Source organism: Coccinella septempunctata, chromosome 9, assembly GCF_907165205.1.
Source record: "Coccinella septempunctata chromosome 9, icCocSept1.1, whole genome shotgun sequence".
Classification (NCBI taxonomy): domain Eukaryota; kingdom Metazoa; phylum Arthropoda; class Insecta; order Coleoptera; family Coccinellidae; genus Coccinella; species Coccinella septempunctata.
This window is the reverse complement of record NC_058197.1, coordinates 20,109,259-20,130,463: the sequence shown is the minus strand read 5'-3', so window position 1 is coordinate 20,130,463 and position 21,205 is coordinate 20,109,259. Positions and strand designations below refer to the sequence as shown.

Below are 21,205 nucleotides of genomic sequence, written 5' to 3'. Positions count from 1 at the left end.
GCATTTCCTGACTTCCCAATTCCTGGACATAACCTTATAAGATTATTCAAAAATTCATCGGTTTTGTAACAAATGTTTTAATTAGCTCATTTTCAATGGTGTTTTCACGCACAATTCATCGTCTTTCCAGGTACACCATGTTCCGTTGTACTTGGCCGGATCCGACGCGACATCTACAATGCAATTAGTCTGAGGTATCATCTCCTTCCGAAATTTCTCCAGATCGACCATCAAAGTTTCAACAATGGATTTCTTGGTAGGGTCGTTGATTAAACTCTCGGTTTCGCATGGGTCTTCGAAAAGATCAAACAGGCACAAACTTGAACACATCTCGTTTTTGGTCCTCCTGTCTACGTCTTGACATTTTTTGTTCCTCCTTAGTGATGACGCGGTTTTCCTCAGTGTTTCTATCGTTGTTGGAGTGAGACCGGTTCTACCGGGAGTAGATTTTTGGATACCTTTGTTTGCCGCACTGTCCAACACTGAGGATACGTCGTAAACCAGTGTGCTGGGTACTTCAGGTTCCCTGCCGTAAATGTCCAGGTCACCTCGCGTTCCTTGAAAAGTTTCAGATTATTGATGGGCACTTTTAATTTTCAGCACTTACCGTTCATAAGTTTGTACCTGCCCTCGAAACCTATCACGGCCCAATAAGGTACTGCTTCGTCGATGTTAACCAGGAAGGTTTTTCTGCGGTTTGGCCTGTTGCCAGAGAGATTTTGCCATTGATCGACACCGTCCAGGTTCTTCAGAGCAGTCACGTCGCCTCCTGAAATGATAAATTGGTAATTTAACTTATCCAAACTGATAATCTGGTGAGTCGTTTTCGAATTTATCTCATCATGTAAGTTCATCAGAACCCTTTCTATATAAGAATTACCTGCAATGCCGTAGAGGGTAGGAAGCCAATCGGTTATATGTACAGGGTGTGTGTAGACATAGTTCTTGGTCTCGAGCAACGGACTGTACACTACAGCTGCATTCCGAACGCCACCTTCGTGAAGGGAACTCTTTTGCTGGAAAAAACTCTCACTGCCCTACGATGATTGCTAATTTCAAAAGTACTCACTCCTCTGAGAGGATAATTCGAACCACCGTTGTGGAACATTCCGTTTACTGGAGCCCCATTGTCCGACATGAAAACCACGATGGTGTTGTTGAGCATGTCTTGTTCTTGAAGCTTCTCAACTATACTCCCTACTGAATCATCCAGATGCTTTAGGGCGTCTGTGAATATTGTTCTCTGAAGTTAGGAGCTTTTAACCGTGAAAAAATCGGATCTTACCAACGTATCTCCTCCTTTCCATATCTTCTATGTAGCCGAAAGTTTCGTTCATCGATTTCTCGTCTTTCACCTCGACGGCTTCGTCGTCGCCGGTGTGTACGCCCAGATGGGCGACCATCAGGAACATGGGCACGTTCTTGTCCTGTTTTTCGATCACCTCCAGCGTTTTTCGCGTGAACAGGTCGGTGGCGTAGGTTCCCCGGTCTTCCCAGGCGTCCGTGAATCCCTGCCTCAGGTCGAAACCTCGGAGTGTCTGTAAAACGGTCAATAACAAACTCCTCGACAAGTTCTGATCCAATTATTAGACTGTACGTACCTGAGGGATGTCCGCTTTGCTCGCGTTGACCTCGTAGGTGTAATAACCGACGTATCCGTTCCAGTATCCGTAGTGCGAGTCGAAGCCCCGCCTGGTGGGCGTGTCCTCTCTTCTGGCCGCGCCCAGGTGCCACTTGCCCACCAGGTGGGTATCGTAACCCAGATTTTTCAGCAGGGACGGGAGAGTTTCGACGTTGCGCGGTAGATGGCGATCTTCTCCCGCGCTTATGGGAGACCCTTGTAGGCCTGGGTAGGAAACAAATTGTTGAAGATAATTATGACATTCAGTATTAAATGGAGCGCTTTAAAAAAATCGTTCTCAAGCAGGCGTATGGCCAGGCTATCAAGATTTTGCAAGAATCTGGTCTTCATTGACATTAAAAAAGTGATAGAACACGCTAAGCGTCGCGGTTAGGCACAAAGTATTCATCTTCCTAATTCCATAGCCTACTTGACTTCGATTTTTTTTTGAACGCTCGTTAGAAGCTCGTGTTCGTAGAAAATTCACGGCGTATTTATGTAAATGCTCATCGTTTTAAATTCGAGATAACGGTTATGACTCGCCGATACAGTTATCGTGTATTCGAGAATAATAATGGGTAATATAGGTCGTATTTGCATTTTCTTCACTCGCCTAATCTGCTAGGGTTTTTCCCAGTTAGCAGGGCCGCCCTTGAGGGCGTACATATGGCCTGGGTGTAATGTCTGTCCAGAATTACGCCATTGTAACCCAAGGCGTCGATGTTGGACGTGGTGAACTGGTCGGAACCCCTGTAGCTGACGTCATTTGAACCCTGCAACGATTAGAATTTTGTTAACGATTAACTTCTGCCAAAAAAAGTCCCCAATATTTCCAGAAAAATGGATCGTGTAGATCAGAATCTGGAACTATAGGGGGTATTCCACCCATTAACAAACCCAACGTTCTGAAAATTGATTTTTTCTTGAAAATTTATAGGGGTTTTCTCATAATATCTGAGACACAAGGTATACTAATGAAGGCAGAGTTATTTCTTGCAATGTTTCTTATTATTCCTTGTGTTTCAAATACTGGGAGAGAAACCCATAAAAAGTTTGCTTACCATATCGTCGGCAAGTATCATCACTATGTTGGGAGGTCTATTTTTCACGTTTTCACCCTGTGCACAAGACACTAAGAACAAGCCGAGCAACAACGCAATCTTCATTTTTCGAAAATTATTGGCGGACTGCTTATACCGGCCGCATCTGAAGTCGCTCTAGCTAGGTGATCATTATAACATCGCACTCGGCCAGTACGTAAGTTTTTCACGTTGCATCATGGTCAATTAAGAGGTCTACGACCTTTCTAAGTGCTAGTAGTTTTATAGTCATCTCGATGATTAGATTGCGATAGTAGATAATATTTCAATTTGAAAATTGGTGAACACATTTTTTCTGCGAGAATAATGGAATATTTTCTGTGGGTGTTTGATCTAAACAGATATCAATTTTATCTAGAAATATCGCGTCTTTTTCTACTGAATTTCTGATTTTTCGAAGCACATCTCGAATACTGCGGTATGTTTTATAGAGATCAACAAACTAGAACTTAGATCGCACCTTTTTTCATTTGAATTCGATTAGGATCGTATAAGCCAACAAGAAATCCGTATATGACCCTGATAATCTACAATTTGTCCCTCAGGAGTATCACAAAACGGTTAAGATTGATGAACAACAAAAATTAACTTTTTAAACATCACTTACATTTATTGAATATACGACATTTAATAATTCTTCACAATGTATTCATATATTGTATCTGTAAATAGCAGCCTTCTCAACATCCGTCTTCATCAGCATCCGCAGGAGCAGATCCTCTTAGGTAGTTCTGTACTCAAAACAATTTACACTTTTGCGTTCCTTCATCTTTATATGAAAGGAATCCAAGTGTTGCTGGAGGGTAGGTCTCTTGACCATAACCTAATCTCAAAAGCTACACTCCAGCTTTGGACGAACCAGATGGATTTGGCATGTCTTGCAGGTGGACAGATTTCGTATGACGTTTCAAAGTTGTGGTACTACTCGTGGCAAAATCGCACAGGTCGCACTTGTGTCGCTTCAGACCCAAATGGGGACCGTCAACGTGCTGCTTGAGGAGCAATCTGTTGAAGGTGGTGTAATCGCACAAGTGACAAGAATGCTTCTTGTCCGAATGAACTGAATCCTTGTGATCGTTCAGTAGGTCTTTATCGTCGGTGACAAAGTCGCAAAAGTTACACTCGTGCTGTTTCAAATGAACAGTTTTGATGTGTTTCTTCAGGACGCTCAGTTTATAAACTGCGTAGTCGCAGAGGTGACATTCGTGGAGTTGAGGTTTCAATTTTAAATGTACGGAATTTATGTGATGGCCCAGATGACTCTTACTGGCCGAGGTGTAGTCGCATAAATGACATTTGTTCTTTTTCAAGTTCAGATGAACGGATTCGACATGTCTCTCGAGATTCTTCTTCACAGTCGCTGCATAATCGCACCATTGACATATGTGGTTCTTTTGGTTCAAGTGAACGGTATCTATATGCACCTTGAGACCTGGTTTCCTGTGGGTGGCGAATTCGCACAAGTTACATTTGTACCTCTTCACGTTCAGATGAACATCGTCTATGTGAGATTGAAAATCGGCTCTGGCGTTTGTGGCATAATCGCATAATTCGCACTTGTGCTTTCTCTTGTTCAGGTGAACCGAATTGATGTGTAATTGAAGCTTGTACTTGAACCTTGAAGTGTGGTTGCAAAAATCACACTTGAATTGCTTCAAATTCAAGTGGATCAAATCTATGTGTTTCTTCAGATCGCTCTTCAATTTTGCGGTGTAATCGCAGTCCGGACATTTGTCCATGTTCACATGATCAGAATCCATATGATTGAGCAGGCCCTTTAAATTCTTGGCAACATGTTCACAAAACGGACATTTATTCTTTTCAGGATGCAGATGAGAGTCTGTATGTTTCTTGAAACTACTTTTATGATTTGTTGAATACTCGCATAAGTCGCATTTGTGCCTTTTCTGATCCAGATGAATGGAATCTATATGATATTTAAGGCGAGCTTTATTATTTACCGCATAATTGCACAAGTTGCATTTGAACTTTTTCAATTTCATATGTACAGTATTTATGTGCCGATTGAGATTGTGTTTTCGTTTGAAAGTGTTATTGCAAAATTTACATTGAAATTGTTCCAAATGAACAGATTCGGCAGATTGATTTTCAATTGGTTCGAATTTATTATGGATTCCTTCCGTTATAGTAGCTGGTGAATTTGTATCTAATTCTTCGGATGATGAACTTGAGTCACAGTCTTCTTCTTTAACCTGATATTCGGTGTTACTCTGAAATTCTTCCTCGTCGTTGAGTTGTTGGTTGATGTCTTCATATTCTGTCTTCTCCACGTAGGTAGGCTCATTTTTCAAGTACTGTGCACTAAAATAATTCTATTGATAATCATCAATTGAGCTTTGAAATGAGTAACATACTGATCGACTGAATCATTCATTTCTTTGTTTATACTAGTCCTATTACAGTAATTACTGTCCATTATTTAACGATGTTTGTTTATTGTTTGGTCAAAAATGTCAAATCCTAACCTAACTTTCGGTCACTAATTCGACCACAGAATTCACACCATCTACAAGCCACAGAACAATAATCCTATTACTCTATGATATTCATAGACAAGCCACAGAATAATTATCCCATTAGTCTATGACGCTCATAGACACTCATTTGTCTAGTTCTTGGCAAAAATCTTTGGTTCTGGAAATATTCTATGACTATAAAATATGGAATCTTTTCATCAAAAATATTTTATTGACGATAGGAAATCACAAGGGCAAAAAGATGACTTAAACTGAGGCATCACATCTAAGGCGAACGTTCCAAAAATATCTCGTCAAAAAAAATCAGGTACTGAATTACACAGGGTGCATACTGTGTACAATCAATCGAGGTTATAGATTAACCCTCAAGATGAATGCAGATACTGTCTTCATGCCTCTGAAATTTGCACAACTTGCTCAAGGTTATGACAAATTCCTCTTACAAGGGGCTTAAGATTAGAACTCTTTGTCCTTTGTATATCTTGGTCCGTTATGACTCTAGCAGACTCAGGAGAGTAAATACATCTTCTACGTAAAATTTGCATCATGTTCTGAAGACGTTCTCTGTAAAAAAGGCAAACCATCCTTGAGTTTAGGAACATTGGCAAGTTTGTAGATCATCTGAAAGAAAACAATTGCAAGAATAAATCTGAGCTGGATGGAATCGTTTTTAGAGTTATGCTTTTAACCCAGGCTCAAGCAGATTCGCCAGTACTCACCTTGATATAAGTCAGGTGCAACAAAAATTTTCAGCTTCAGAATTTCCCATACTGGAACAATTTTCTACTGGCTATAAGGAAACTCGAAGCAAGAAGGTGGATAGCATTTCCATCTTTTTAAATGGAAATGACATAATCACATGGGTGCCACAGCTGATTGAGATTGTTTGTCTATTATTGTTTTGAACTACAACCACAGATTTTACTTCGCTTGCATTTTTCATCACAGAATATCATCTTTTTGACATTTGATCCTTTCTGATTGTGTTTTGCTGAGTTTTATTGATAATTTTTGAATCTAATTAACAGCAACAATCAAAATTGATTGTTAGAAAGTCATGGATATTTGTTCTAAAATAAAAACAGAAGATTACCCTAGTCATGAGTGAGCATCGTTATGTTTCTTGAAAATTTACGTCTTGTTTTTGTCTAGACAACGATTTCCTTGCAAGTTTTTAAAATGAAGTCTGTTTTAGTGCTGATCATGAGGTGAAAATAGAGTCTGTAGACTTTTTGGAACAATCGGCAGATGATGATAGTGTTCATGATAAGAAAGAATTCCAGGTCAAGAATGAAGAAATTGACCTTAAAGGCTCGCCCATAAAATCAATTCTGAATGAATCATTTGATGTTACACAGGAAATGTACCTTAGATATGATATATCTACAGACCAGAAGCAACATAAATGTGACAAATGCGATTACACCGCAGATAAGAAAACCGCTTTAGAAGAACACATCAGCTCTAATCACTTCAACATATGGAAATACACTTGTTTGTCATGTGATTATGCCACGAATCACAAAAGTCACCTTCAAAATCACGAAGAGACTCATTTGAACTTAAAAAAATACAAGTGTCACTTCTGTGATTATGCTTCGAATCAGAAAGGAAACCTTGAAGAACACACGAAGGTGGTCCATTTGAACATTAAGAAATACAGGTGCGACTTGTGCGATTACGCCGCTGGTTATAAAAAATGTCTTGAATTTCATATGCAGTCCGTTCATTTGAACTTGAAACACAAGTGCAACTTGTGTGATTACGGATCGAGCCGAAAGTCTAACCTTAGGGAGCATATAAACGTTGTTCATTCCGACGATAGGAAATATAAATGTGATTTGTGTGATCATGCGACAGGCTACAAGAGAAGCCTCGAACTACATGTGAATACTGTCCATTTGAATATAAAAAAACACAAGTGTAAATTATGTGATTATGCTGCTAGTCAGAAAAGTGGTCTTGAAAATCACGTTAATTCTGTCCACTTGAACGTCAGGGACCATAAGTGCCACCTCTGTGATTTTGCTGCAGTCAGAAAAAGTGTCTTGAAGAAACACATAGAGAATGTCCATTTGAGAACACGGAAGCATAAATGTGACATGTGTGATTATGTGGCGGGCCAAAAATGTAACTTGAAGAAACACATCAATTCCATTCATTTGAGAGATAAGAAACAAACATGATTATCGCAAAAATAAAGGTTTAAGAAATGTTGGTATGCTGCTGAGTAATGAGCCCTCAAGAGGACAAACATCGACTATGAATAGAAATATCTGAAATATGAAGTTCGTTTCCCAATAAAACTTTCTTATGGTCAACGATCTCTCATTAACTGTTCAAGCTATGATGAATATTTAAATACAATAAAAAAAAATTAAATCTCGGTGCTTAAATTATTGAATATTGTTAAATTGGAACTTTTTTGGTGTATAAGCGCATCCACCATTCTTATTGCTCTAATTCATGAGAATTAGTTCATTTGTTTCACATTAGTATAGTCTTCTGTGCTTAGTAGTTCCAGCGCGCAAAATACCTTAGCTGTCAAATGTCGAACCTTGTTTGTCACCAGAAAACCGATTAAGAGATCGATCAATAGAGCGGGTTTCAAATTAACATCTTGTTTTCTGGCCAGATTCGGCACCTCAGACGCGAAAGAATTGATGCCTCGACTAAAGTACTCGACTTACCGCGATAATATGGATGATACGAGAGATTCCTTCAGTGATAACATATCGGTGGTGGACGTTTATGACATTGCATCCGACATCGGGAAGGAATGTGAAAAAATTATCGATCTGTACGGGGCTACCGCCGTCACGGGGTTGATGCCGAGGGTTATAACAGCCCTGGAGCTCCTAGAACAACTGGCCACCCGAAACGAGACGGAAAACGCTCAACTTTTGGAGTTGCAGACGAAGGTTTCGCTGTTGGAGAACGACAAGATAGAGAAGGCGGAATACAGGGCAAAATTCGAACGGGTATGTGGAAATTACGGATTCAGGAATGTGTTATTACAATAACAGAAACTGTTATTTGCATATTATCTCTTCGCCATGGTCGAAAGACGAGTGATTAATATCTATGTCCTACAGTCACTTAAACCAGTCTTTCTCCTGTTTATATAAATTAGTTTTCTCAGTTTCGCGCCTTCAGATTGTTAGCTTTCGATTCCTAACGTATGATTTCATAATATTGTGTCAACAAATTTTTATGGATGTTTTTTTATCGAGAAGAATTACGAAACTGTAATTAGAAGATATTAGTTTATCATTAGATCAATGCTTTGTCGTAACAGTGTCTCAAATATTTGTAGTTTCCAAGGTAATTAGCAGTATAATTCCCTCATTTAGCTCTTAACACATAATGTATGGTACTATTAAAAACAAATTATTTCTTCTCTCTGACATTTCTAATTTTCAGGACTTGGAATCTATCGAGGAACAGTGGCGCAAGGATAGCAACGACTTGTACAATGCTATCGCAAAGCTTCAAGAGGAAAACAGACGTCTGCTGCGGGTGCAGAACAGCACCACCCCCAATGACAAGGAAAACGAAATCGAAACGTCTGAAAATCCCGCCAATGGCGAGATTTTACAACAGATGAAAGACACGATAGAGAAGCAGAGAGATGAGATACGTTCCAAAGATAGACAGATACAGGAAAAGATCAACGAGATTGAGAACGTAAGCGGATCGATATCCGACTACAAGTTCCTGTATTTAATCTGTTTCAGATGAGATCCAACTACGAAAGGATACAAGCATCCACGAGGGATGCCAAACGTAAACATAAGAATTTACAGACTCAAGTCAGGAATCTCTGTGAGGAAAGAGCAGATTTTCTGGTCCAGATACAGGATCAGCAACGCAGCATCAATGGGTTGAAGCAACGTTTGGGATTGGCGGAGAAGGAAAACGAAGATTTGAGCAAAGTTAGGAAATTTCATTCTCGTTTTTGTTCAACTCTGTTTCGAAAGGTTGAATAATTAATCGGATTATTTCCAGATGGATCTTCCTCTGCCTTCAAACGTTGCCATTTACGATTTAGACGATCCAAACAGGCCCAGGTTCACTACCGAGGAGCTCAAGGACATTCTTAACGAAAGGAATGATTTGAAAGCTCGAGTCAGTGATCTTGAGGATGAATTGGACACTTATAGGCCGAAACCAAAGCCTGAGTCGTAAGTGGCGGTCATATCTGTTTTTTTTTCTTTGGTTTTTTAAGTTTCAGTTATTCTCTTATTTTCGTTTCAGAGGTATGAAGAAAATTGTAAATAGTATTGAAAATGCCTGTGATAGTTTACTCAGTACATTTCAAATGTCCAAACCTAGTATTTCAGCATACGTACCTAGTCCGTAAGTTATTTGGTATGGCAACATAATGAACTAACTTTTACGTTCGGTCATACAACTAACAGCTCTATGAATGTGCTTGTGACGTTTTAAATCGTTCTCCCAATGTGCCTCGTTCATTTTTAGGAGTATCATCTGACTATTTGCTTCTTCAAACCTAACTTTAATCATTTTTTTTAACAGTTGATTAGTTTTTGCATCTACGATAAATTCGACTGGTGAACACCTCTTTTTTTCAGACCAATAGAAGACGACGCGCCGGTTCAAGGCCCCATACCCCTTGAACCCGACGATGCGCCCTGGAAGAAGTCCGAATCCGGAATAAGGAAATTGTAAGTGGGAACTTGATCGAGTTTAGCCAGAAATAATACATGTCTTGATTAATTTTCGAAAAATTCAGGTTCTGTTCGTTTAGAAGGCGGGGAAAGAGAAAAAAATGTTTTTTGGGAAGAAGCTTTGACAGCCTCAATCGAGTTAGGCAAAATTATCTCGATAAATTGACAGGTATTTGAAAAAAAATTGGCTGCGGGTTGGTTGGAATGCATTTCGATCTTTTCATCGGGTTGTAACACTTGGTAGGAGGTCTCCGTATTGAGTGGGCGTGACGAAGAGACACCACGCCCTCTCGATTTAACAGTATATGAGTCTTGGTTATTTTAAATTCAAATTCGATTAATATCATGGTGAATATTGGTTTTAAATTTGCATGTTGAACGAGGGGTGTATATTTTCCTGCAGTAACTTTGGAAGTAGTCGAAATTTATTCTGGTTCGATATGTTTTAGTGGTGTAACAAGTAGAGGTTTATCTTGAATTCGAATTTACATATTTAGGTCGAATATCATCTAATTTAATCCACTAGGAGGAGATAATTTAATCCATACCTACATATTTTATAACAAATTTGTTGCCTGCGTTGAATTGTACATGAGGATTAATATTGATATTTGGTAGCTTTGTGGACAACATGCAGTTTGTTTGGTTTTCAGTTTTCGGAAGTTATTTGCCGAAGGGGGCGGCAGCAGTGGAAGTTTTCCAAGACGTAGCATGTCACCTCTCTCGAAGGTGTCTCTCTCAACTACTAATGACCCAGTACCCCTCTAATGGACCGAACGCCGCTAACAGTACACTGTTCTACATAGATCTGACGGGCGACGTTTGGTTCAGTTGAATTCAAATTCCAGGAAATGTCTATTTCGTTTTCGTTCTGTGATTTTTTTTTTTTTAATCGATACTTGGGAGAACATTTCTGATGCTTTAAAAAACAACCAGTGATGTATTTATTGATTTTTATTTTTTTAAAGTTATATTTATATTTGATTGTATCGAAAAATTTGTTTCAATTTTATATATTCTATAAACATTATCAAGAAAATATCGTATTGGATAGAAAAAAGACTATAGATAAACGTGTAAACACACACACAGAGTGATTTATTTGAATCTAAGGGAGCAGTAAGTATACAGGGTGGGTCCAGAAATGGTAATAATGACGAGGATGTAAAGGATCAGAAGTCAAAACTCTGGTTGTTGAAACTCTGCTTGAACAGACTTCTTTTTAGCATGATCTTCCGATAAATCGAACAATATGACATAATCACTATGTAATAAGTAGTTTTGAAGTGTATGAAGCATCTTCTCTCTGGTTTTTCTGTTTGAATATTTTACAATGTGACCAAAAAATTCATTTCTTGAGAGACGAGAATGCTTAATAGACCTCAAATGATCTGGCGCCTTAGCTTAGCAATTCTCTTCATTAATTCGAACAAAGAGGCTTTTAAATTGTATTCATGATCATTTCACATATTGACTTACATCATCAAAGATGCAGCTATGTTAAGTTGCATTTATCTTGAATTTTATATCAATTTTTCATTCAATAGAAACATTTAACAAAGCTAAGATTGTTTAAGTTCATGGTGCACAATTATTATAGTTGAATTTATGTATTTGTGCCAAAATTATAAAGATATTTGTAGTTTGAGGATGTTTTTTCATTCATAAACATGAAAAAGGTTCAATTGTTGATTTTGTTGGCAAAATATTGTCCTTGCAATTTCAATGAATCTTATCGAACATTATCCATATAAATGGCTTCATCAATATCTTCGAAGATGAAAAAAGAATCGATGGATATTGAGAATCTTTTGGGTTTATTGAAAGAAATACAAACATTTAAGAAACAAACTTAACTCTCAAATGAACAGCGTAATATGCGATTGACAAAGAGAACAGTGCAGCTAAAAATTCACAACTTATGCAGGGTCCCTTGTATGCACCTGGGTGGGAAATTGCCACGGTGGTAAACTGCATTACCTCTTGAATATTATCGCCATTTCTCAAAGCTTTTTTCAGGGCAGCGTAACCATCTTCGTCGAATACCTTAACAACAATTTCTCCAACCTGGGCAGTCTTCAGATCTTCGGTCCAACTGAGCTGGTATTTGTTGGGTGCGACGTTCGCGACAGGTATTATATTCTCCTTGAATAAAGCGTATAAATTTCCAGGGCTCGACGAGGACGGATTGCATTTCACAACGAATTCGCTTATGTACGCGATCTGCGAAAGAACTGTTGCGTCTTCTGTCGTGTACGACTTCGTAGAAACTTCGACGTCTTTACAAGGTGAACCGGCCGCGATTTCGAATAAAAACGATGACAATAACGGAATTAAAAGCAACATTTCGAGGATTTATTTTGAGATTGCATGGAATCTTCGAGTTTGGCGGCGAATTATTGATTTTTGAAATTTTACGCATTTTTGTGGTCTGCATGCTACTTTTAGATCTACGACAATTCTGTGGTGGTAGTCCTAACTTTCGAGAGCACAGAGTATAATAATCTGTGGTTGGCGACACTGATATATTTTTTTTCTATGTCCCCAACACAGATTACTGTAATCTATGCTTATCACTTTAATTTGAAATTTTATGATTGTGTAAATAAATATTTCACTTTATTTTTCCGAATATTTATCTCTGCAAGTATATAAAATAAATGTGTGTGTAATGAAAATATTTGAATAATACGACACAGTCCAGTCATTTGTTTATTGACATCACAGTTTTCAATTGACAAAAAATACTAGAATGTTGGCTTACAACCTTTTAGAATTCGTGGATGTGCCAGAAGTTGATTTAAATCACATCAAAACCAACAAAATGGAAATAATGGTAAGAAATCTACCAAATAATCATGATAGTCAATATCGGAGTCATTTCTAAAACTAGAAATATTGATAGTCAGCTACATCCAAGACTTGATACAAAATATCGAAAGTTTCAATGAAATTGTTTTGTCGTTTTAATTGCCTTCAGAAAAACCATAGATTAACAATTTTTTCCTGTATAAAATAAGGAGCCGAATCTAATCAACTTTCCTATTGGGAATGTAGCAGTTCAAAGTATATACAATATTTATAAAAATATACAAATACATTCAGATTATTTCTGCCTAGACAATATAGGATAATAATATTGTTCACACAAAAATCACAAAATATTGATTTAATTAGCTACGACTAAATACGGTAAAACTTAGGGTAGTTTAATAAATCGATAATCGATTATGGAATATAAAAAAAGATGAAATTTGATGCTGGTCTGAAATCTCAATTGTATAGAATTGGAATGATGAGATGAGTGTTTTTTCTTTTCAGGTATCAGTGATATCCTGACGTCACCGAGTTGCTTGAAACGATTATTGTGAAAAATAGGAATCAGACACACTAACTCAGACTATGAATCGGAAATTATAATTGGTAAGTCCTAAAGCTAACATTCAAAAAATATGGCCAAAATAACTAAAGAGTTTCGTTATTTACAGTTTGTGCGAAAATTATGCTATATACAAGTTATTTTAAAATTTATTTACAAAATTTTCAGATTTACAAAAAACTCGTCTACGTACTTTAAAGTGCATAAGATCATAAGGCATTGGATTTATTTGAATATTATCATAGTGTAATCATAAACCGCAGTAAAGAAACGATAATAATTGCACTTTATAGAATTACCACTAAGCTAAGGAATGTTACGGTTTGGAAATATCTGGAAAACTACCAATTTTTCAAAATTCATCAAGCTTCCTACTGGTTTCAACTAGTTATATTTCGAAGGATTTACATTACATCTACCGTTTCAGCCACAAAGTACAATAGTACAAGTTAATAATCTTTTTTTGAGTGATATGAGCGTTTTTTTTACAAATTCGTTCATTTAAATCCTTTCCCTTATGGATTTATGCGAATTGACTAGATTTAATCATCACTAGCAGTGGTGCAAATAAATTCAAAACTATCCAAACGCAAAGTACACGACAGGATCATTAACCGCGAAAAACCGAATTTTGAACCAATGTGATGTACCGTATTCTTTGCAGCTGAAAAGTATTCGCAGTTCAGCCTGTTATTAGCCCAGACTTTCTATATAGTCGAAATAGTGTAAAAGGAATGTATCAAGCGTCACAGCTACCTCCGTCAATTCGAACAGAAACCTACTCCGTCCACCGGATGCTAGGAGACGGTCATGCAAGAAATTAACTGCTGGCAGAGCTGATTGTACACCAGATGATCCCCCGATATCCTCCTGACCTTCAGATTCTTGGAATCTTTCTCCTTGTCGATGATCTTCAGCTCGATCTGAATGCCCCCCTCGTACTCCAGAGACAGCCTGTCGCAGACCATCTCCGAACTGACGCAGTTCTTGGGGGGGATCCGGTCGTCCAGGGTCCTCTTCACCATCTCCAGGATATCGGTGGACTGGAGCTTGGAACACACCTCGGACAGTTCGAACTCGAAGGAACCAGAGTTCTTGTGCAGGTTTCCCCGAGCTGTGGGCAAGTTGTGGCTGGTGGAGCAGGATTGGTTCTGGTGGAAATCTTGGAAAATCTGAAAGTTCCCGGTGCCCGAGTTGGCCAGCTCGTGGTTTATCTGCATCTGGGTGTGGGTGGAACTGTCCAGGGGCCTGTACCGGATGTCCGAGTCGTAGAAGTGGCTGCTCTGGGTGTTGGAACTGGAACTGGGACTTTGATTGCCTGAAATCAAGGACCGGTTCATCTATAGGGGAATTTCAACGTTTCGGACTTGCTAACCTATGCTCAGACTGTCGTTGGATAGGGAATCGTCGGAGTATAAGGAACTTTTATCGGAGTTTCTCCTCAGAAAAAAATCTTCTTGTTGCTGTTCCGTGGCCTCTGGATGGGCCTGAACCTTTTGGACGTCGTTCTCCTGGCTCATCTTCCGACCTATGCCCCTCGTGATCGAGGGTAGGTTCTCCGAGGGCTCCGAGATGACGAACGACGGTATCTTGGAGACCTTCTGGTTTTCCAGCGAATCCATGGAGTCCTCGCTCGTGTCGGAACCAGCCACCAGGGTGACTTCACTGCCTGAAATGACGTTCACGTCATTGAACCTCCCGAAACCTTACGTCAATCTAAAAACTAACCTAAAACGTCAGTGACGCTGATCTGCGGATGACCGCCCAGCATCCCGTCGCCCTTCACGCTGGCCACCGTCAGATGCGGCAGCTCCTCCTGTATCATGTCCAGTCCGGGACTGCCAGGGTTGGAGATGGGGGAATTCGTCAGGCTCCTGTGGTTGTGCAGGTTCAGTATGTGATGCATGTGGGTCTGATGGAGGAAGTTGGGAAAATTCGGCAGGTTGGAGGGGTACAGGGAGGGGTCGATCTTGGACTGATCGTCTGCCTGATACTGGACGCCCCTGATGTCCAACTGTAGGTTGGCCGACGGGGTACCTTGCATTATGGAGCCCGAGGTGTTCAAGCCGCTTATGCCTGAAAATGAAGAGTGTATCGTTTCTATGGAAACACCATAGAGGTGTCACATTTGACAACTTGTCACTTTTGACAATCTGTCACCTGTCGTCAGATTTGACAACCTGTCACCAGGTTTGACGTCTTAGATAGAAGGTTATACCTTGAGTGATGGAGGTCACGTTATTGGGGATGCCCGGCTGACCGTACGCCCCGTAGATGGGGGACGTGTTGCCCGCGTACATCCCGTACAGACCGGGGGGCTGTCCGGCCATCGATCCCGAGGGGCTGGAGTTGAAGGGGGCGGCCGAGTGCAGGGGACTTCCCCCGTAGCTCCTGTGCTGGATGGCGGGCAGATCGAAGCCGGCGGCGCCCTGGACCTCTGGGTCGGCGGGGTAGTACTGCTGGAGGGGGGAGGAGCCCTCGGGCATCTGGTGACGTTCAGGTATGATCTGCTGGTGTATGGGGGAACCTGAAAGAGGCGTCGTTTGGCTGTTGGGTTACTTTCGTAGGGTTTTCGTTTACCTGGGATGGATCTTGGAGGGCTGGCCCTCGCCTGTAAACCCCTCTGGAGCCTCTGGCATTCCTGCTGGGGGGTGGAGGGACTGAGGGTCCTGCTGTTGCTGGCCGATCCTTCGCTTCCCCTCCTGACCGGGCTGAATCTCTCGCTCGATTTTTGTTCTCTTCCTAGACGAAAAAAAAGGACGTAAGTTTCAACCTTATCAAGTGGGCCATTCGGATACAACTACTACGCTTCTACGTTGGGGCTACGAAGCACAACACACCTACCTTGCAACTCTTGCACGGTGGGCAAATGGGGCTTCACTGCGTGTCTGGAATGTTTTCTTTGGGCAAGCATCGGGGGTACGTGATTTCTCTTCATTCTATTCTCAACCTCCATTACTAACTCAGGCGGTATAACTACACACAACAAACACATGCAAATAAAAGAAACGAAACGAAAAAAAACTACAACAAACGAAAAATAGTGCAATAACTGTGTAAATTAAGTAGAGGTGCAAGTGTTGGACAGAATCAACTTTCCATCGTAAAACCTTACCTGGAGGTCTCTCCATGACGGTCAGGAGACCGGTCCTTCTGGTCCTACCACCGGAAGACGCCTGGACGTCTTCCGGATTCGCCATGGTGTGTCTTTTGGTGTTCCCCCTCCCTTGCATGTACCTACCGCAAATTCAACATCGTAAAATACGGTATAAACTCTTCAAAAGTAACCCTACCTGGCCACGGCCGCCATCTCCTCGAACGACTGGGGGTTGTGCTCCATAGCTTGGGCGCCAGTGCCGCTGCTCAGGCTCGGGTTGCCGCTGGAACTGGTGGACATCATCGACAGCTGCTCGTGCGACCCGGGCGTGCCCCACGACATGTGCAGGTTGGCGCCGCCGTCTGAATCGAATAAAAAAATTGTAAAAGCCGAATCCGGCGTGGAACCACGTCTAATACCTGACGCCCTGCGTCCGAAACCGCCCGCCGCGTTCAGCACCGTCGGAGGTTTCAGCAGGTGCGGATCCTTCCCGCCGAAATAGTGGGGATTCTGCTGTCCCAGTAACGGCAGGTTCAGGGGTAGGTTGGTGTGGGGGAGGAGCTTGTTGCGACTGGGATCGTAGGGACCCGTCGCTATATAGTGGGACTCCAAGACCTGAAAAGGCGATGTTAATCGACAAAAGCGATGGAGGGATGGTTTAAACGAGTACCTGTTCGTGGGCGGGGTCGCCAGGGCCTACCGTATGTCTTCTAACCGTCAGATACTTGTCGCCGTAAGTACAACTTCCATAACCGGAGGAATTGGACGGGACGGTCAAAGAAATCGTGTCTTCGGAGTTGTCCAGGTCCATTTCGCCGTACTGAACACATAAAAACGAATAGCGATCAATCTAGCTTTCCTCTTGGAATATTTACCTTCTCCAGGGGTTGTCCGTCGCCGTCCCCGACCAGATAGACGGCCGGTATCGTGGGCATCGATACGAACGGGGAACCGCCGTCGTCGGGGGTCAGACCTCCGTCGTAACCCTCGGCCTCGTCGTTCCTCGACAGCCTCAGGCAGTTCTCGTTGAAGCTCTCCCTCCTGTTGTTGAACGTCTGGTCGACGGACTGCTCCGACGAGTTGTAGACGGCCTGTTCTTGGGCCAGGTGCGTCACCAGCTGCTGCTCGTTGAACGATTCGCTCCTCTCGTTTATCCTCATCGGCCTGAAGAATTCCACGCTCTGTTCCGTCGTCTCCTCCTCGGACTCCGTCGATACTAGAGGGGGAAACATAACCCTGCTTTTAATCGGAATCGATATATGGACTTACTGCACTTACTGGAGGCCCTCTGCTGCGATATCTTGGACTGGAAATTGATGGTTCTTTGGTGCAGTTTGTCCAGGAGCAGATTGTAGATGGCGTAGATGTGATCGAAGGTCTTACTTTTCAGCGATTGCAGTATCATCGCCTGCGTGAGGTTCGGCAGTTGGAGCATGTGATTGATGACGGTCTTGTTGGGGTTCAGTTCGATGTCGGGGCCCGTGTCCACGGGCGGCACGTTGGCCAGCCACCGATGTCTGGCTATCTGCGCCATGCTCAGTCTCTTCTCCGGCTCCACCACCAGCATGTGCCTTATCAGGTCTTCGCAATCTGAATTAAAACACTCTTTAAGTCTTTCGATCGACCCCGAATCTTTCCCTTACCTCTGGACATGAAGTAGGGTATGCGAAACTTGCCCGCTATCACCACGTTCCTCAAGATGTGCAGGTTGGGGGCGTCGAACGGGACGTAGCCGCACACCAGCACGTAGAGGACGACGCCGAGGCTCTGAAACGAAGGTCTGATTGAGAACAGGAGGGCTAGAAAGTTCAGAATCGCGCCCTTACCCATATGTCGACCTTGGGTCCGTCGTATTTCAGGCCCTGGAACAGTTCGGGGGCGGCGTAGGGGGGCGATCCGCACCACGTCGAGAGCAGCGTGCCCTCGGTGAACTGGTTGCTGAAGCCGAAGTCGGCCAGCTGCAAGAACGACACTTTAGAATAGATTCGAGCATTTAAGATGCTTCGAAAGAGCTCCTAAGGGCTATTCTGGCTGGTCGCGAAGACACCAAGCAGGGTATCTGTCAAATCTGTCAACTTGACAGATCTGTCAGCCGTCAAATCTGTCAAGTTGACAGTTCGATAACGTCAACTCACTTTGATGTTCATGTTATGATCCAATAGAAGATTTTCGGCCTTGAGATCCCTATGAACTACGCCCTGGGAATGACAGTAACTGACTGCAGAGACGATCTGGCTGAAGATCCTTTTTGCCTCTTCCTCAGGCATCCTGCCTTTCTGAACAAGATGATCTGTAGGAGAGAAACCACACAAGAAACGTGAACTTTTGCTTTGGGCATCAGGGAAATTTACATTAATTAGTTAGAATCGGGTATACCATCAATTTTCTAGCTTATTAATCGATTTTCTTCAAGTATTTGCCTCATAAATTCGTTATTTAATGATGGTAGTATGCAATAAAACCGTAAATTGGAAAAATTTCATCCATAAAACTCGGGAAAGTATAATAATTTCAAGAATGTGATGTTCCTTTTTGGTGATACATTTAATTATGAAACGTTGAGGTAAGTCTACACTACTGGTTATTATTATCATAATTTTATAAAGTGATGGTGATTCATTCTAACTTTTTAATATTTTTTGACGAATTTTGAAGGTAAGTTCTCAGTCTACTTATGTTTGTATCCACAAGACAAGTTGGGGCATACAAAAATGTGTTGGTGCTCGAAGAAAATTTTTAAAGTACTGTTGGAAAAAAAATTACCCGCATACTTACCAAATATTTCTCCTTTATGCGCATATTCTGTTACTATATAAATAGTGTGACTGGTTTCCATCAATTGGTAAAGTCTGGTGATGTGAGGATGTCTTAAACTTTTAAGTATGGCTGTTTCTCTGAATATTTTCGTCAGATTTTCTTCATCTAGGGCAGTCTTATCGATTATTTTTATTGCGACCTGCAGATGAAAAAAAAAACAGTATCAGTAGATTTAATGTCCCAAGTTTTATTTCACTTGAGAAATAGTTCGTCTAGATTTTATTTTCCTTCAATGTACGTACATTTCTTCAACGGAAATAAAACGTAAGCAATGTATGGCTCGAACCAATAAAATACACCGCCTCGATCGATCTAAGAGATTGTTGTAAAATTAAATAAATATTTCCTCGGATGAATTGACAGGCAACAAAAAGTTTACTTTGATGCCTTGTTTATTCTGAAAACATCCACTTTGGTTTTCCCATCGTCAACCGTTTATTTTCGGGTCTAAAAGTTACCGATAGTAGGATAGATATTTTGATTTCTTCGCTATCGGAAATCTATTTAGATCGAAGGGGAATCAATGACTGATTGATCGTTATTCTTGTTCGTTAAATCTTCAATTTCAAACTGTATGGTTAATATACTCGGGTGTGCGATAGCTTTGATTTTTTTTTTTTATTGCTTCTTCGAATTTTATTGGCGCAACTCTAAGAAAATAGAATAAACGAGATATATCTGATAACAAATACAAAAATTACTGTAAATTGCATTATATTGGTCGACCCATATTAAAAAAAAATGTCATAACATGCGATGATTATTCAGTAACAAGAGTATATTACAAAGTCGCAAAATATAAACGTTTGCAAATCGCTTCAATTTACGAAAGTTTAAGCAGGAAAGCATAAAAACTATGAATTGTCATTCAAATATCATGTCACAAAAAGATGGAATCTTGAAAGGTCAAGAGGCCAAAAATGATAACATTACAAGCTCACCAAGATTTTCATGATGTAATTCAAAACTGTTCTCAAGAAAATAATGGAATAATTTGCCTGTACAACGTAAATTGCCAACTGTTAATACCCAGTGTAAATAACAAAAGATCTTTATTTAAAAAGGGAAATTGAGTACTTGAAATAGGTACTATAGGGTGATATGATAATTCTCAAGGATAGAACGTTGCTGAATCTTAATTGTACGAACAGTAATCTTGAAATATCTGACAGAATAATAATTTGAATAAAAAAAAACATTAAATAGTCATTACATTTTCAAATATCTCAACAAATAAAAGTTCACCTAACCTACAAAGTTCATTATTGTTTTCCTTGCTGAGGAATGAAAAAATAATCTAGAATATCGAGGAATAATTCAGTTTCATTGAGCGAATTATTTTGCCTAATTAATTTTGAGGACACTCTAGAAACTGACCTACAGATTACTTTGGAATCTGATGCTGTATCTTTGGACAAAAAGTACTTATCGAGATTTATGGAAAATCGAGCGAACCACGTGAAAACACCATCCAAATACCGATGTTATCAATGGAAAAGGCGAACAATCCAAATGAAAATACCCTTTTGACATTTCAATTGTTGATCAAAAATCACAAATTTACCTTGGTTCTCGTTACTATGTGAGTTGCCAGTTTTACAACAGCAAAGTTCCCTTTTCCTATTGTTTTTTCCAATTCGTAATATCCTACGCGAACTAGTTTCTCATTCGGAACTGTTTTCGAAGACATTTTCGTCTCACTATTTACTTATTTGTTATTAAGTTCATAACATTGCAAAAACCCAGTAATGACTACTGAATTAGTTCACGGAAAATAAGTATAGTGGCGCTGAACGCGTTGACGTCATCGTGACGTCAGAAAATTGAAACTTTTTAAATCTCACTCCCCATTTCGCGCTCAACTTCAGGAAAAACAGAAAAAAAACATGCTATAATCTTCCTTGTGTTTCCATATATCGTACCGACATTTTTCAGGACATTTCTATCGATAGGTTTTGATATAATTTCATATGGAAGCAATTGTAATGAGAATTATGTGCGG

The 21,205-nt window shown here is 40.5% G+C and overlaps 6 protein-coding genes across 12 annotated transcripts; 2 read left to right on the top strand and 4 right to left on the bottom strand.

Moving 5' to 3' along the window:
- Positions 1–59: 59 nt before the first annotated feature.
- On the bottom strand, positions 60–2,905 carry LOC123320330 (arylsulfatase B-like). The gene is made up of 7 exons (XM_044907636.1): positions 2,683–2,905; positions 2,235–2,394; positions 1,600–1,846; positions 1,286–1,536; positions 1,070–1,227; positions 608–1,016; positions 60–557 (listed from the first exon to the last, which is right to left on the bottom strand). The coding sequence occupies exons 1-7, from the start codon at positions 2,785–2,787 to the stop codon at positions 82–84; spliced, it is 1,806 nt and encodes a 601-aa protein (XP_044763571.1). The 5' UTR covers positions 2,788–2,905; the 3' UTR covers positions 60–81.
- Positions 2,906–3,356: 451 nt separating this feature from the next.
- LOC123320258 (zinc finger protein 64-like) lies at positions 3,357–6,093 on the bottom strand. The gene is made up of 2 exons (XM_044907523.1): positions 5,939–6,093; positions 3,357–5,840 (listed from the first exon to the last, which is right to left on the bottom strand). Exon 2 carries the CDS (start codon positions 4,722–4,724, stop codon positions 3,558–3,560), a length of 1,167 nt encoding a protein of 388 aa, XP_044763458.1. The 5' UTR covers positions 4,725–5,840; positions 5,939–6,093; the 3' UTR covers positions 3,357–3,557.
- Positions 6,094–6,271: 178 nt separating this feature from the next.
- LOC123320261 (zinc finger protein 711-like) lies at positions 6,272–7,540 on the top strand. The gene is made up of 2 exons (XM_044907526.1): positions 6,272–6,323; positions 6,415–7,540. The coding sequence occupies exons 1-2, from the start codon at positions 6,277–6,279 to the stop codon at positions 7,403–7,405; spliced, it is 1,038 nt and encodes a 345-aa protein (XP_044763461.1). The 5' UTR covers positions 6,272–6,276; the 3' UTR covers positions 7,406–7,540.
- A 220-nt stretch (positions 7,541–7,760) lies between these two features.
- LOC123320250 (RILP-like protein homolog) lies at positions 7,761–11,558 on the top strand. 4 transcript variants are annotated; one of them, XM_044907508.1, is made up of 8 exons: positions 7,761–8,200; positions 8,643–8,906; positions 8,957–9,154; positions 9,228–9,403; positions 9,477–9,578; positions 9,815–9,907; positions 9,976–10,079; positions 10,564–11,558. In XM_044907508.1, the coding sequence occupies exons 1-8, from the start codon at positions 7,883–7,885 to the stop codon at positions 10,743–10,745; spliced, it is 1,437 nt and encodes a 478-aa protein (XP_044763443.1). In that variant the 5' UTR covers positions 7,761–7,882; the 3' UTR covers positions 10,746–11,558. The 4 variants fall into 4 exon arrangements, with proteins under 4 accessions (XP_044763443.1, XP_044763444.1, XP_044763445.1 ...); XM_044907509.1 differs by lacking the exon at positions 9,477–9,578; XM_044907510.1 differs by lacking the exon at positions 9,976–10,079 and having other exon boundaries at positions 7,762–8,200.
- Positions 11,559–11,679: 121 nt separating this feature from the next.
- LOC123320307 (translocon-associated protein subunit delta-like) lies at positions 11,680–12,350 on the bottom strand. The gene has a single exon (XM_044907601.1). It carries the CDS (start codon positions 12,254–12,256, stop codon positions 11,750–11,752), a length of 507 nt encoding a protein of 168 aa, XP_044763536.1. The 5' UTR covers positions 12,257–12,350; the 3' UTR covers positions 11,680–11,749.
- A 259-nt stretch (positions 12,351–12,609) lies between these two features.
- LOC123320210 (serine/threonine-protein kinase SIK3-like) lies at positions 12,610–20,979 on the bottom strand. 4 transcript variants are annotated; one of them, XM_044907431.1, is made up of 17 exons: positions 20,768–20,978; positions 19,162–19,342; positions 18,522–18,676; positions 18,213–18,344; positions 18,030–18,153; positions 17,656–17,976; positions 17,262–17,602; positions 17,057–17,206; positions 16,806–17,001; positions 16,583–16,748; positions 16,405–16,526; positions 16,134–16,265; positions 15,870–16,031; positions 15,508–15,816; positions 15,018–15,365; positions 14,665–14,958; positions 12,610–14,607 (listed from the first exon to the last, which is right to left on the bottom strand). In XM_044907431.1, the coding sequence occupies exons 1-17, from the start codon at positions 20,891–20,893 to the stop codon at positions 14,087–14,089; spliced, it is 3,780 nt and encodes a 1,259-aa protein (XP_044763366.1). In that variant the 5' UTR covers positions 20,894–20,978; the 3' UTR covers positions 12,610–14,086. The 4 variants fall into 4 exon arrangements, with proteins under 4 accessions (XP_044763366.1, XP_044763367.1, XP_044763370.1 ...); XM_044907432.1 differs by having other exon boundaries at positions 17,665–17,976; XM_044907435.1 differs by lacking the exon at positions 20,768–20,978 and adding an exon at positions 20,581–20,603.
- Positions 20,980–21,205: the final 226 nt, after the last annotated feature.